Source organism: Zeugodacus cucurbitae, chromosome 3, assembly GCF_028554725.1.
Source record: "Zeugodacus cucurbitae isolate PBARC_wt_2022May chromosome 3, idZeuCucr1.2, whole genome shotgun sequence".
Lineage (NCBI taxonomy): Eukaryota > Metazoa > Arthropoda > Insecta > Diptera > Tephritidae > Zeugodacus > Zeugodacus cucurbitae.
In genome coordinates this window covers 33,539,654-33,556,313 of record NC_071668.1, presented here as the reverse complement: position 1 = coordinate 33,556,313, position 16,660 = coordinate 33,539,654, and the positions used below count along the sequence as shown (strand labels likewise).

Below are 16,660 nucleotides of genomic sequence, written 5' to 3'. Positions count from 1 at the left end.
AGGCGTATTTCTTTTCCCAACTTATTAAAAAATCTGAAATCCATTTTCTTCCTTACCTGGTAATTCTGTTTGACGATGTCTTTCAACGAGATTTTCTTTATAAATATGATATTTACGGCGCCTTACTAAATGACGGCGACCACCAGTCACATGTAAACCAAGATAAACGCTATGCAGGCGATGACCTAGAAGATAATAATAAAATATTGAGAAAAGCGTGAGAGCATATTAAAAATTCTGTTTATATCGGTCGAACAAAGTTAACAGGCATATATGTATGTATGTACATACATTTGGTTTGAAACAAAGAATATCTGTAGTCTGAAAATAAACAATATCTAATTGCCGATATCGGACTAGAACAAGGCCCTGATCGGTTGTAGTCGGTCTTCACTCTTTTTCACTAGCAAGCTCCATTATATGCAAGACTACAAGCTCAGTTCATTTTGCTGAGATATATTACATATTAATGCCTAAGACAGACTTTGGTTTCCGTACTACAATATGTACACAATAAAAGTTCAAGAAACCATTTACCAGCATAGTGACACACATGTAGAATTGTACTATGTTTTCATCCATCAGCTGATACAAATAATTCAAGCAAAATATAATTAAAATGGATGGATCCTGGCTTAGATATAACTGAAATCAATCTTTAAAAAATAATTTTCAATTATAATTATTACTTCTCAACATATACTTCACACATTTTTTTCAAATCTTATTTTGAATTCAATTTATTTTCTGTATGTCAAAATGTCAGAAAACATATGATTGTGGCAGAAGAACTTAAAGCGTTCGGCGTGTTCAATGCGATCTATTGTAGTACATTTCACAACACCACAAAATTTCTTTGATTTCTAGAACTGTATTGTAGTACGGACCACCATTTGCTTTCAAATAAAATTCGGAACACCAGTGATACACATATGGTTTCTGAAGCATACTACAATATGTACTACATGTCTGTCTCAGGTATAACCGATATATACGGTATAGTACCACCAGATGTTTGAAAACCCTATTATTAGGTATAAGGTAGCTGGAGACCTGATTTTACACATTGTTGACACAGAGACACATTATTCGAAAGAAAAATATTTGCGAGATCAAACGGTATTTTCGGTAAAAAATCCATAATTTTTCAATTAATAATGCCATGCCACAAATGCTGCGTTTGTGTAAAGTTTTGTTCCGGTATTTTCATTGGTTCTTGATATATGAATTGTAAAGTGAACAAGTGCCTTTTTGACCTGTAGCTTATATTGGATACATACAAAAAACCTATTTAGTGACAGAGTCACGCACACTTTTAAAACGTTTTCTATATAGACAACCCTCACATGATGTTAAGGAATATTTGTAACAAGTTTAATTAGGATATCTAAAGTTTTACTCAAGTTATCGCTTCCACGGATATTGCGGATGGAAAATATATGAAACCGGTTTACATTCATGCCTATTTTCTATATAACACAATTTTAAATTCCATCTGAATACATACATACATACGGAAATGAAGAACCAATGAAAATATCGGAAGAAAACTTTACATAAGTACTACATTTGAGGTGTGGCATAAGTCATTTTAAAATTGTTGAAATCGTACTATAACTTTTCAAGGCCCCAGATATCGATTATGAAAACTTCAGTAAATCTCTAAGATATTTTAAAGAAATTTAGAGTGAACATTTTTCTTCTAAAAATGTGTCTTGTGGGAAATATTGGGTTTTCAAACATCCGCTGGGCTGTTTCGTAATATCGGTTATATTTTTGCGAAGGTAAGTGAGTTTGCTTATGGTGTAACTTGATGGTCAGAATTAGTAAAATAAGTTCAGGTATTACTCCAGTCTTCATATATAATAACCTCAGACAATTGATTGATATTTGTGGATTTTTTTTGTAATTATCAAAAGAAAAAACAATAGCTTAATTCTGAGTATGCAGTTATGTTTATTAATGCCTTCTTTCTGTTTGCACAATTTGTACAAAAAATCAACGACAATACTTTGCTCATAGTACTGTTAGTATAAACAATAACAGTAATCGTATGATTTATCGTAACAACGGCTCGATAAATCATACGAAACTTTTTAGCAACTCGAGAAATACAAAAAACATAAGCGGACCAAAATCTTCCATAAATGAACGTACTAATTGGCATTGGAATTTAGTCTCAGTGCGAAGACAACGTGTACAACAAATTTTGAAAGGAGACTTAAATCTTAAATATGAATCCAAACTGTCTAAACCGCGGAAAAAAACCTAACTAACGGCGCGGGTGTAGTTTCCAATGATATCGATTACATCGGCGTACGCCAGCAGCTGTACACTCTTATAGAAAATTGTACCTTTTCTATTTAGCTCTGCAGCTCGTATTATTTTGTCCAGCGTTTGGAGAGGTCCTTCGCGATCCTGACGGAAATTTTGGTATTGCTCAACGTCAGCTTACACAGCCGTATTAATTTATCAGGGATACCAAATTCAATTCCTTTTCGTGCTGTCGAAAGCAGCTTTAAAATCGACAAAGAGATGGTGAGTGTCGATCCTCTTTTGACGAGTCTTCTCTTCTTTGGCGCATGGTGAATATCTGGTCAGTTGTTGATTTTCCTGGTCTAAAGCCACACTGATAAGATCCAATCAGTTTGTTGACGGTGGGCTTTAGTCTTTCACACAGTATGCTCGATAGAACCTTATAAGCGATGTTAAGGAGGCTTATCCCACGGTAATTGGCGCAGATTGTGCGGTATCTCTTTTTGTGGAGCTCATGTCCATCGTTAGGTTTAAATGTGTTTCTCAAATGATTTGCAAATACTGCAGCTTTTTGTGCATTCGTTTTTGGCCATTCAGTTTCGATTAATTTTATTGGTGCGACATGTTTTATTTGTTTATTAATATTCCTTGCAGATTGCCAGAGCGAAGTTTGCTGCCATCTTCGTCGAAGTTTGCGTTTTTTATGGATACCTTCTATGATGTATATTGGGAATTTGTTTCCACTTAGATTCACGCGAATATTCGGTGTACTATTCCACGCAGCATTTTGAATTACTTTCGTGAAAGATTCAACTTCACAATCTACATAAGTCAACATCTGTCGATATCCGTTTTAGCTTAAAATAGACTTTATTCCGTATAGACTTAAATGTATACCTATCAGTATGTTTATTAGATAAAGAAGACGTGTCGGACGAAATTACTGGTTTGTCACATAGATTTAGTAACACCGGTGACTGATCAGAGCTTAAATCTGAGCTATGTTCACTACGTAAATTGAGTTTCGATACTTTGTTAATGACAAAAAAGTCAAAAAGATCTGGTGATTTCCTAATGCCGACAGGCCAATAAGTGGGTCTCCCTGTCGAAATAGCATTGCATCCAATAACTTGTATGGCTTTCAGAAGTTCTCGACCTTTTGTTGAAGTCAACCTTCAAGCGGGCGCGCGGTCTTTTGTAACGGGAGCGGGCGAGTTAATACCAATATCAACGACACTTATACACAAGTATATGAGAAACGCTGATAAAGCCAGCTCTGCCTAATCAAATAAACAAGAGTATCAAAACAAGACTTTGAACTCATATCTGAATACAAGACATGCATAGGCCGCAAGATAAGCCGCATGATAAGCACTTGTTTACAATAAATAATAAGATTAGACTTTAGACCTAAGCCACAAAACATGGATATGTTATCAACTTAACGAATAGTATATAACACATAGGATAATACGAAAACATGTTCAATTAAGTATGTAATTTGCAAGAATAAAGATCACATTCAGCAAAAGAATATACATTTTTTGAAACCATTCATAAGTTTATGAATTAACTGGGGGCTCAACCGCTCTTTGCTGGGAAGGAGGAGATCGCACAACAGGACTTCGGCGTCCTTAAGAATCTTCGAAGCGCATAAAGAAGGACATCTAAATCCTTAAGCTAAAATTTTTAAATCTTCCTTAACGAAGACAGACACTCACAAAATGAGTCAAGGAGCAAAACGGGCAATGCCTAACGAGGACATAAATCCTTCAGCTACAGTCCCTACCACTCCTGAAAACTACATAATGTCCTACATTCAGAATCCGTTCTCGAAATTGGACGAAGAAAGGAGAAAGGACAAGGAGTTAATATTACGGATGTTCCAGACTACAAATCTTAATACTAGCGAAACTTCTACTCCAACAATATACCAAGAAGTCATAAAGGAATTACCTATTTTCCAAGGAAACAAAGAAGAATATACGATATGGAAGTCACATGTAATGAAAGTCATGGAACCACTCCAAGTATTCCAGAACACACTTTAATTATACAATATCATTACAACCTTCAGAATAAGAATCACGGGCATGCAGATATGTTACTTGAATGCAACAACACACCTCTCAACTTCTACAATATCATGGAAGCTTAGGACGCACTATATCACGACCCAAACGCACTGTATGAAATACAAGAACACATGAAGAACTTGGCACAACAACCAACAGAAGACTCGGATACTTATTTCCAATACACATTGACATTGCACAGGAAGCTGATTAAAAATACAGTGGACCTTCTAAAATCAGAAATAAATAACAAATATATTGAACCAGAATCTATAACACAATTTATTAAAGGATTAAAAAATAAAAATTTGGCAACAGCCTTAGCATCCAATCAATAACAAAGCTTAATGCAAACCTATACAAGTGCTAAACAAATCGAAATACGATTACAACAAACTAGTGAAAATAAAAATCTAAGACGACCTATCGAAATCCAAAAACATAATTTAAATAACCAGAACAAACCTTCAGACACATGGAAGAAGCTGACGATACATCGAGTACTTTTTTAGGCTAAAGAATGGACTACCTTGCCTTACACTCAAGGATGGTCCGACACAACAAGAAGTGAATATCATGATCGACTCTGGCGCTACAAACAAATACATATCAAAAAATGCAGAATAGGTAAGAGTATATCAATAGATCCTGTATGGACAAAATCAATGCATGGATATTCCATCATGTAATCTAGTAAAAAAATAATACATAAAAAAATAATACATCTGTTAAGCCATGATTTACCATTTTTTCAACTAGAAGATATCAAAGATTTTGATTTTTTTTTTTTTTTTTCATATAATTCTTTATTTATTGAATCTGCTCTTTGGAGCCTAACAATAAGTTATAAAATCTTAATTCTAATTAAAACTAGACAAGCTCAACCAATTGATTGAGTTGTTTTGGTGAAACGTTGCTCCTCAGTGTGCTGGCATATCTCTTCTTTTTAGACGTGATTGATTACAAGAATGTAATAAAGCATTAGCCAATGGGTTTGGGTGATCGCGGAGTTTGGACAAATATTTATTTCTGCTGTTCTCTACTTCTTTCTTTACCATGAGAATACCAAGATCTTTATGGATATTTTCATTACGCATATACCATGGTGAGCACGTGATTGTTCTAAGCATTTTTGATTGGAATCTCTGAATTATATCGATATTGGTTGCACAGGTCGTACCCCACAGTTGGATGCCGTACATCCAAATCGGCTTTATGACCGCGTTGTATAATAGAACTTTGTTGTCTAGGCCAAGTTTTGAATTTTTATTTAAAAGCCAATTTAAATGTGCTGCTCTTATCTTCATGCAGGTTATTTTGCACGATATGTGTTTTCTCCACGTGAGCCTTATATCCAAGTGAATACCAAGATATGTTACTTCAGTCGCTTGGGGTACTAAAATATTGTTCATTTTAACTGCCGGACACGTTTTTGGTCTTAGAGAAAATGTAACATGCTTGCACTTCTGTTCGATTACATTTATACGCCAGTTTGCTAGCCATTCTTCGACAAAAATCAAATTCGCTCCTAATACTTTTGATGCTATAATTGGGCATTTGTTTCGGCTCACTAAAGCTGTGTCATCCGCAAAAGTTGATGTCAAAATATTACTAGCTGTTGGAAGGTCTGCTGTATATATTATGTATAGAGTTGGCCCTAAAACACTGCCCTAAGGTACACCAGCTTTTATTGGTCGTTCTTCAGATATGAAGTCTCCTACTTTGACAGTAAACTTTCTATTTTTTAAATAAGACTCCAAGGTTTTATGCATTTCGAGAGGTAAGCTTTTTTTAATCTTATATAAAAGCCCGTCATGCCACACTTCATCGAACGCCTGAGCCACATCTAGAAATATAGCAGAACAGTACTCTCTATACTCGAACGCCCTTCTGATTTCGTTAGTAATTCTATTTACTTGTTCTACAGTGCCATGTTTTGATATGATAATAGGATTTTGTGGATTGGAAAAATTAAATGCAGAAATAGATTTCACGTCACTACAACTAAAATATACAAATAAAAACAAAAATCAAAAAATAAATTACACAAATGATAATAAAAATTAGGAAGAGGAGATTAGAGAAATAATTAGGAGAAATAATAAAACAGAAACGTTGCCATTTGCCACAACAATAGAAGCAACCATTAGGACAGAAAGTAATGAACCTGTTTGGACGAAACAATACCAATATCCGTACGCAGATAACGATTTTGTCAATTCAGAAATAAAAAAAATTATTAAAGAATAATATAATACAACCTAGTAGATGTCCTTATAACTCACCAGTTTGGACAGTACCAAAAAAGGGTATAGATGAAAATGGAAAACCCAAGAAAAGATTAGTGATAGATTTTCAAAAATTAAATTCAAAAACTATAACAGATAGATATCCTATTCGGATATAAACATGACAATACAAGCGTTAGGTAAAGCTAAATATTTTTTCTACGATAGATCTAGAAGCAGGATTTTACCATATTATGATAAAAAAAAAATAGGGAAAAAACAGCTTTTTCCATAAATGGAGCAAAATATGAATTTATACGAATGCCCTTCGGATTAAGAAATGCACCCTCAATATTTCAGAGATGTGTTGATGATATTCTACGAGAATATATAAATAAATTTGCGTTTGTATATATCGACGACGTGTTAATATATTCGTCGACACCTAAAGAACATATTAAACACATCCAAATAATAGTAAGCGCATTACATAAAGCAAATATGAAAATCTCTGATGAAAAATCACACTTCTTTAAAAATCAAGTCGTATATTTAGGACATATAATAACACAAAATAGGATAACGGTAGATCCTAAGAAAGTAGAAACATTAGACAAGTATCCGATACCTCAAACCCTGAAAGAATTAAGGTCATTTTTAGGTATGGCAGGATATTATAGGAAATTTATACAAGGATATAGCAAAATAACAAAACCACTAACCATACATCTACAAGGAGAAAATGGTATAACAAGTAAAAAAAATGTCAGCTAAGAAAGAAATTAAATTAGATAAAGAAGCTATAAAAGCTATACAAATAATTAAAACAAAATTAAAAGAACAAGTTGAACTATTTCAACCAGATTTCTCAAAACCTTTTGATTTAACTACAGATGCGAGTAATTTCGCCATAGGAGGAGTTTTATCACAAGAAAAGAAATCTATATTTTTCATATCAAGAACATTAACAAAAACAGAAGAGAATTATTGTACAACGGAAAAAGAATTATTAGCAATAGTATGGGCTATAGGAAAACTTAGGAATTATATTTACGGTATAGCAGATTTAACTATACACACTGATCACCAGGCATTGCAATTTTCTATTTCGGACAAAAATCCAAATATAAAATTAAAAAGATGGAAAAATTTTATACAAGAATCTGGAGAAAAAAAATTGTAAACAAACCAGGAAATCAAAACGTAGTAGCAGATGCATTATCAAGACAAAAAATTAACACTTCAACAATAGAATCGATGCACTCGACACGTAGTTCACCAAACGAAAACTATACATACGCAAAACAAACGATAAATTCATTTAAGAATCAAATCATATTAAAGAAAACTAAACGAAATAAAAAAGAAACACAAACGACTTTTCCAAAGTATCACAGATACATTATTGAATATCAAAACACTAACTATCTAACAAAAACCTTAAAAGAAATTTTTATACTCTCGCAACAAAAGTTGCTAAAGAGAGTATTATAGTTTTGTCCACATACCGGTTGTTTGTAAGTCCTAAAACTAAACGAGTTAGATATAGGGCTATATATACCAAAGTGTTCAGGGTGACGAGTAAAGTTCAAATCCGGATGTCTGTCTGTCCGTCTGTCTGTTGAGATATCTTAATGAAACTTGGAACACGTGTTCCTTGGCACCATAAGAAGGTTAAGTTCGAAGATGGGCGGAATCGGACCACTGCCACGCCCACAAAATGGCGATAACCAAAAACAAATAAAGAGCTATAACTAAGCCATAAATTAAGTTATGAAAATAAAATTTGGAACATAGGATCGCATTAGGAAGGGGCACATTTGAATGTCATTTTTTTGGAAAAGTGGGCGTGACCCCGCCCCGAAATATGTTTTTTGCATATATAAACCAAACTTTCTGCAGTCGTTTCTTTTAGCCGTTTCCTTATACAGTCCAAAAATGAAAGAAATCGGATAATAACCACGCCCACCTCCCATACAAAGGTTAGATTGAAAATTACTAAAAGTGCGTTAACTCACTAACGAGAAACGTCAGAAACACAAAATTTCACAGAAATGATAGCAGAAGGAAGCTGCACCCAGATCTTTTTACAAAATGCAAAATGGGCGTGGCATCGCCCACTTATGGGTCAAAAACCATATCTCAGGAACTACTCGACAGATTTAAATGAAATTCGGTATATAATATTTTATTGACACCCTGATGACATGTGTGGAAAATGGATGAAATCGGTTCACAACTACGACAACTTCCCATATAACTCAATTTTGAATTCCATCTGATTTCTTCATTTTATAAGATATACATAAGGAACCAATGAAGATAGCAAAATAAAACTTTACACAAATACAATATATGATGTGTGGCATCACTTGTGAAAAATTGTCGAAACGGACTATAACTTTTCAAGGCCCCAGATATCGAACATGTTGAACTCAGCGCCTAAGGTTAAATTTTAAACGAAAATATGGGTAAATATCTCAGCTAATTTAATTAAATCAGAGGAAATTGTTTTCTTCCAAAAATTATTAAAATCGGGTCACAACATCTCCTAGCTCCCATATACATAATTATAAGTTTTTCAAAAATATCATCCCCTAGCTCCCATATACCTAATTATAGATTTTTCAAAAATTCGATGGGCTTTATTACGCATAGATGTATTGGTTAATATGTGATATATCTTAGCAAATTTAAGTGAGCGTATAGTATTGGATATAGTGTACCTTGCTGGTGAAATTGAATGAAATCGGTTCAGGAATTACCTCAGTCCTCATATCTATATATGACGACTTTCGTTATTCTATTAAAATTTATGCCGAATTTATGGGTAAATTTGGGCGTTATCTTAATAAAATTTCTTCAATAAATTGCGAGAGTATAAAATGTTCGGTTACACCCGAACTTAGCCTTTCCTTACTTGTTACACCTAATTTCAATAACGCGATTAAAATTGATGAACAAGAACTACTCGCAATAAAATCACTACTAAGTAAACATTTTCTAAACTACAACCTCTTTATAGCACAAATCTTAGGACGCACTATATCACGACCCAAACGCACTGTATGAAATACAAGAACACATGAAGAACTTGGCACAACAACCAACAGAAGACTTGGATATTTATTTCCAATACACATTGACATTGCACAGGAAGCTGATTAAAAATACAGTGGACCTTCTAAAATCAGAAATAAATAACAAATATATTGAACCAGAATCTATAACACAATTTATTAAAGGATTAAAAAATAAAAATTTGGCAACAGCCTTAGCATCCAATCAATAACAAAGCTTAATGCAAACCTATACAAGTGCTAAACAAATCGAAATACGATTACAACAAACTAGTGAAAATAAAAATCTAAGACGACCTATCGAAATCCAACAACATAATTTAAATAACCAGAACAAACCTTCAGACACATGGAAGAAGCTGACGATACATCGAGTACTTTTTTAGGCTAAAGAATGGACTACCTTGCCTTACACTCAAGGATGGTCCGACACAACAAGAAGTGAATATCATGATCGACTCTGGCGCTACAAACAAATACATATCAAACAAATAAGGAAGGGCTAAGTCCGGGTGTAACCGAACATTTTATACTCTCGCAATTAAATGATGTAATTTTATAAAGATAACACAAGTCGACCCATATATTTGGTATAAAGTTCAACAGAATAACGAAAATCATCATAAATAGTATATGGGGACTGAGGTAATTCCTAAACCGATTTCACTCGTTTTCACCACCAAGATACAATGTATCGATGACTATACGCTCACTTACTTTAATATTACTTATAATTAGGTATATGGGATCTGGGGGAAGTTATGACCCGATTTTTACCATTTTAGGTACAGAGAGAAACTATTATAAGAAAAAAATTCAGAGGGAATGAATTACATTAAAATATCTGAGGGATTTACCTATATTTTCGGTGAAAAATTATTCTTAGGCACCGAGTTCTTCATGTTCGATATCAGGGGCCTTGAAAAGTCATGGTCCTATTTTGACAAGTTTTCCACAAGTCATGTCACAGCTCAAATACAGTATTTGTGTAAAGTTTTATTCCGCTAGCTTCATTGGTTCCTTATGAATACATTATAAAGTGAACGAATCTGATGGAATTCAAAATTGAGTTATATGGGAAGTAGACGTAGTTATGAACCGATTTCGCCCATATTCCACCCGTGTCATCAGGGTGTCAAGAAAGTGTTATATACCGAATTTCATTGAAATCGGTCGAATAGTTCTTGAGATATGGTTTTTGACCCATAAGTGGGCGACGCCACGCCCATTTTCCAGTTTGTAAAAAAATCTCAGTGTAGCTTCCTTCTGCCATTTCTTATGTAAAATTTGGTGTTTCTGACATTTTTCGTTAGGGAGTTAACCCACTTTTAGTAATTTTCAACCTAACCTTTGTATGGGAGGTGGGCGTGGTTATTATCCGATTTCTTTCATTTTTAAACTGTATAAGGAAATGCCTAAAATAAACGACTGCAGAAAGTGTGGGTTATTGGTTTGCGAGTTATATACAAAAAACCTATTTGGGGGCGGGGTCACGCCCACTTTTCCAAAAAAATTACATCCAAATGTGCCCCTCCCTAATAGGATCCTATGTTCCAAATTTCATTTTCATAACTTTATTTATGGCATAGTTATGATACTGTATAGGTTTTCGGTTTCCACCATTTTGTGGGCGTGGCAGTGGACCGATTTTGCCCATTTTCGAAAGCAACCTCCTCAGGGTGCCAAGGAACATGTGTTCCAAGTTTCATTAAGATATCTTAATTTTTACTCAAGTTATCGCTTGCACGGACAGACGGACAGACGGACAGACGGACAGACGGACGGACGGACAGACGGACGGACAGACATCCGGATTTCAAATCTACTCGTCATCCTGATCATTTATGTATATATAACCCCATATCTAACTCTTATATTTCTTGGTGACACAAACAACCGTTATGTGAACAAAACTATTATACTCTGTGCAACAGGTTGCGAGAGTATAAAAATAATGACCTTTAGCATGGAAAATAAGACCAGCATGGTATATTTGCGCACAATCAAAAACTTGACGCAAAGGATGTACTGTGAAATTTAAGTTAAATTATTAACTATTTGGAACAAATATTGCAATGCATTTGAAAACTTACGTTATAGAATAATTCAATTAAATTTTTCAATTCATTTCGAATATAATTGGACAGAAATCAAGATTGTCACAGAATACCAAAAAAATTCTTACTTCATAAAAAACTGTATAAATTTTAAAATTTTATTTTACTTTTTCAAGTGCACAGGATAGGGCTGATAATTTATGAAAAAAAATAGGGATATATATCATATATAGTATATGAGGGCTGATGTAATATCTGAACCGATGTCACTAATTTTCACCACTAAGGTACAATATGTCCAAGACTATACGCTCACTTAAATTTGGTATTAAGCCCAAAAGAAGTTTGATAACCAAATATAAGGTATATGCGAGCTAGGAGAAGTTATAAACCCAAACGATTACCCTCCTCCTGCCCAACCGCAATCCGCAAACGAGCGGAATTTGACGAGTCATGAAAGGCAAGAGTTTTTTAAGCGTCGAGATATCAAACTGCTACGCTACAGATAGAAAAAATTTCAACAGCTAAGATTTAAAATTTACAAAAACAAAAGGTTAAATATTTTAATGTTACTTATTAAGCGAAGACAAAATAGTTTTTTTAATGCTAAAGATGGAATCAGACAGGTCAAATGTGCTGGAATGAGAATTAAAAAAATAATAACATATTTGGCGGAATGAATCGTTTAACTCAAAATTTGTTCTCGAAGATTTTAATGTATGTTTTAAAGTAATGGTCTAAACTGCCTTGATGAACGAAATGGGACATTAAACTTGATATCAGACAAAAGGAAAAAGCTATAAACTGAACCATTCAGATGTTTTACTAGAAATATTATGCCTAGTATTTCCCTACGACTAGTGAGTGTAGGTAGATTTATAAGTTTTAAACGACTAGTATACAGAGGAAGATTCAATCTTGATTCCCAATGTAAGTGATCTAAAGCAAAAGTAAACTGAAGTTATTTATTACATAGGGAGAAGGATCAACAGATCTACGGGAAAAGCACATCGTTTTACATTTTTAAAGATTCAGGGGCGTATCATTTTTGTGACATCAATTAAGTCCGATATTTTCGGTGAAAAATTAACCTTAGGTACTGAGTTCTTCATGTAGATATCTGGGGCCTTGAAAAGTTATAGTCCGATTTCGAAAATGTTTCTATAATTGGAGCCACAGATGATATATATATTATCTTCATTTGTTCCTAATGTATATATTTATTATGAAGTGAACGAATCCGATGGAATTCAAAATTGAGTTATATGGGAAGTAGACGTAGTTGTGAACCGATTTCGCCCATATTCCACCCGTGTCATCAGGGTGTCAAGAAAGTGTTATATACCGAATTTCATTGAAATCGGTCGAATAGTTCTTGAGATATGGTTTTTGACCCATAAGTGGGCGACGCCACGCCCTTTTTCCATTTTGTAAAAAAATCTCAGTGCAGCTTCCTTCTGCCATTTCTTACGTAAAATTTGGTGTTTCTGCCGTTTTTCGTTAGTGAGTTAACCCACTTTTAGTAATTTTCAACCTAACCTTTGTATGGGAGGTGGGCGTGGTTATTATCCGATTTCTTTCATTTTTGGACTGTATAAGGAAATGGCTAAAAGAAACGACTGCAGAAAGTTTGGCTTATATAGCTTTATTGGTTTGCGAGTTATATACAAAAAACCTATTTGGGGGCGGGGTCACGCCCACTTTTCCAAAAAAATTACATCCAAATGTGCCCCTCCCTAATGGGATCCTATTTTCCAAATTTCATTTTCATAACTTTATTTATGGCTTAGTTATGACACTGTATAGATTTTCGGTTTCCACCATTTTGTGGGCGTGGCAGTGGACCGATTTTGCCCATTTTCGAAAGCAACCTCCTCAGGGTGCCAAGGAACATGTGTTCCAAGTTTCATTAAGATATCTTAATTTTTACTCAAGTTATCGCTTGCACGGACAGACGGACAGACGGACGGACAGACATCCGGATTTCAAATCCACTCGTCATCCTGATCATTTATGTATATATAACCCCATATCTAACTCTTATATTTCTTGGTGACACAAACAACCGTTATGTGAACAAAACTATGATAGTCTGTGCAACAGGTTGCGAGAGTATAAAAATGCAGAATAGGTAAGAGTATATCAATAGATCCTGTATGGACAAAATCAATGCATGGATATTCCATCATGTAATCTAGTAAAACATAATACATCATGTAATCTAGTAATAATAATACATAAAACAAGTAAGGAAGGGCTAAGTTCGGGTGTAACCGAACATTTTATACTCTCGCAATTTATTGATGTAATTTTATAAAGACAACACAATTCGACCCATATATTCGGCATAAAGTTCAATAGAATAACGAAAATCATCATAAATAGTATATGGGGACTGAGGTAATTCCTAAACCGATTTCACTCGTTTTCACCACCAAGATACAACGTATCGAAGACTATACGCTCACTTAATTTAATATTACTTATAATTAGGTATATGGGATCTGGGGGAAGTTATGACCCAATTTTTACCATTTCAGGTACAGAGAGAAACTGTTATAAGAAAAAAATTCAGAGGGAATGAATTACATTAAAATATCTGAGGGATTTACCTATATTTCCGGTGAAAAATTAACCTTAGGCACTGAGTTCTTCATGTTTGATATCAGGGGCCTTGTAAAGTCATGGTTCGATTTTGACAATTTTTCCACAAGTGATGTCACAGCTCAAATACAGTATTTGTGTAAAGTTTTATTCCGCTAGCTGCATTGGTTCCTTATGAATACATTATAAAGTGAACGAATCAGATGGAATTCAAAATTGGGTTATATGGGAAGTAGACGTAGTTGTGAACCGATTTCGCCCATATTCCACCCGTGTCATCAGGGTGTCAAGAAAGTGTTATGTACCGAATTTCATTGAAATCGGTCGAATAGTTCTTGAGATATGGTTTTTGACCCATAAGTGGGCGACGCCACGCCCATTTTCCATTTTGTAAAAAAATCTCAGTGCAGCTTTCTTCTGCCTTTTCTTATGTAAAATTTGGTGTTTCTGACGTTTTTCGTTAGGGAGTTAACCCACTTTTAGTAATTTTCAACCTAACCTTTGTATGGGAGGTGGGCGTGGTTATTATCCGATTTCTTTCATTTTTGGACTGTATAAGGAAATGGCTAAAAGAAACGACTGCAGAAAGTTTGGCTTATATAGCTTTATTGGTTTGCGAGTTATATACAAAAAACCTATTTGGGGGCGGGGTCACGCCCACTTTTCCAAAAAAATTACATCCAAATGTGCCCCTCCCTAATGGGATCCTATGTTCCAAATTTCATTTTCATAACTTTATTTATGGCTTAGTTATGACACTGTATAGGTTTTCGGTTTCCTCCATTTTGTGGGCGTGGCAGTGGACCGATTTTGCCCATTTTCAAAAGCAACCTCCTCAGGGTGCCAAGGAACATGTGTTCCAAGTTTCATTAAGATATCTTAATTTTTACTCAAGTTATCGCTTGCACGGACAGACGGACAGACGGACGGACAGACATCCGGATTTCAAATCTACTCGTCATCCTGATCATTTATGTATATATAACCCCATATCTAACTCTTATATTTCTTGGTGACACAAACAACCGTTATGTGAACAAAACTATGATACTCTGTGCAACAGGTTGCGAGAGTATAAAAATAATACATCTGTTAAGCCATGATTTACCATTTTTTGAACTAGAAGATATCAAAGATTTTGATATGATAATAGGATTTTGTGGATTGGAAAAATTAAATGCAGAAATAGATTTCACGTCACTACAACTAAAATATACAAATAAAAACAAAAATCAAAAAATAAATTACACAAATGATAATAAAAATTAGGAAGAGGAGATTAGAGAAATAATTAGGAGAAATAATAAAACAGAAAAGTTGCCATTTACCACAACAATAGAAGCAACCATTAGGACAGAAAGTAATGAACCTGTTTGGACGAAACAATACCAATATCCGTACGCAGATAACGATTTTGTCAATTCAGAAATAAAAAAAATTATTAAAGAATAATATAATTCAACCTAGTAGAAGTCCTTATAACTCACCAGTTTGGACAGTACCACAAAAGGCACAAAATCTAGTCGAAGACATAACAGACAAAAACAATCAATTGGAAATTATAACAAATATACATAACCGAGCGCATAGAAATGAGAAAATTAACGCGATGGAAATTAGACAACAATATTTTTGGCCCGATATGGCGAAACAAATCAAAAACTTTGCACGAAACTGTTCAAATTGTTATGAACAATAAGTAAGGAAAGGCTAAGTTCGGGTGCAACCGAACATTTTATACTCTCGCAATTTATTGAAGAAATTTAACCAATACATATATACGGAATAAAGCTCACCGTATTTTTGAAAAACCTATAATCAGGTATATGGGAGCTAGGAGAAGATACTTTTGAAAAACCTACAATGAGGTATATGGAAATGTTATGACCCGATTTTAATAATTTTTGGAACAGAGACACACTATCAGAAGAAAACAATTTCCCTGAATTAAATTGAGATATCTGAGAGATTTATCCATATTTTCGGTTAAAATTTATCCTTAGGCGCTGAGTTCAACATGTTCGATATCTGTGGCCTTTAAAAGTTATGGTCCGTTTTCGAAAATTTTTTCACAAGTGAAGCCAGAGATGATATGCACTAATTGTGTAAAGTTTTATTCTGTTATCTTCATTGGTTCCGTATGTTTACATTATAAAGTGAAGGAATAAGATGGATTTCAAAATTGAGTTATAAGGAAAGTAGTAGTGGTTGTAAACCGATTTCCATTTTTTGTCCGAGTTATCAGGGTGTCAAGAAAATATTATATACCGAATTTCATTCGAATCGGTCGAGTAGTTCCTGAGATATGGTTTTTGACCCATAAGTGGGCGATGCCACGCCCATTTCCCATTTTGTAAAAA

At 34.2% G+C, this 16,660-nt stretch overlaps 1 protein-coding gene across 4 annotated transcripts in view; it reads right to left on the bottom strand.

Annotated features, from left to right (window-relative positions):
• The window catches only part of LOC105220469 (electroneutral sodium bicarbonate exchanger 1), a 268,022-nt gene that overhangs the window by 166,285 nt on the left and 85,077 nt on the right, over positions 1-16,660 (bottom strand). For all 4 annotated transcript variants that reach the window (XM_054227256.1, XM_054227255.1, XM_054227254.1 and 1 more), the window contains exon 3: positions 57-185. In XM_054227256.1, the coding sequence (XP_054083231.1) occupies positions 57-185 (129 nt within the window). The remainder of the gene's footprint in view (positions 1-56; positions 186-16,660) is intronic.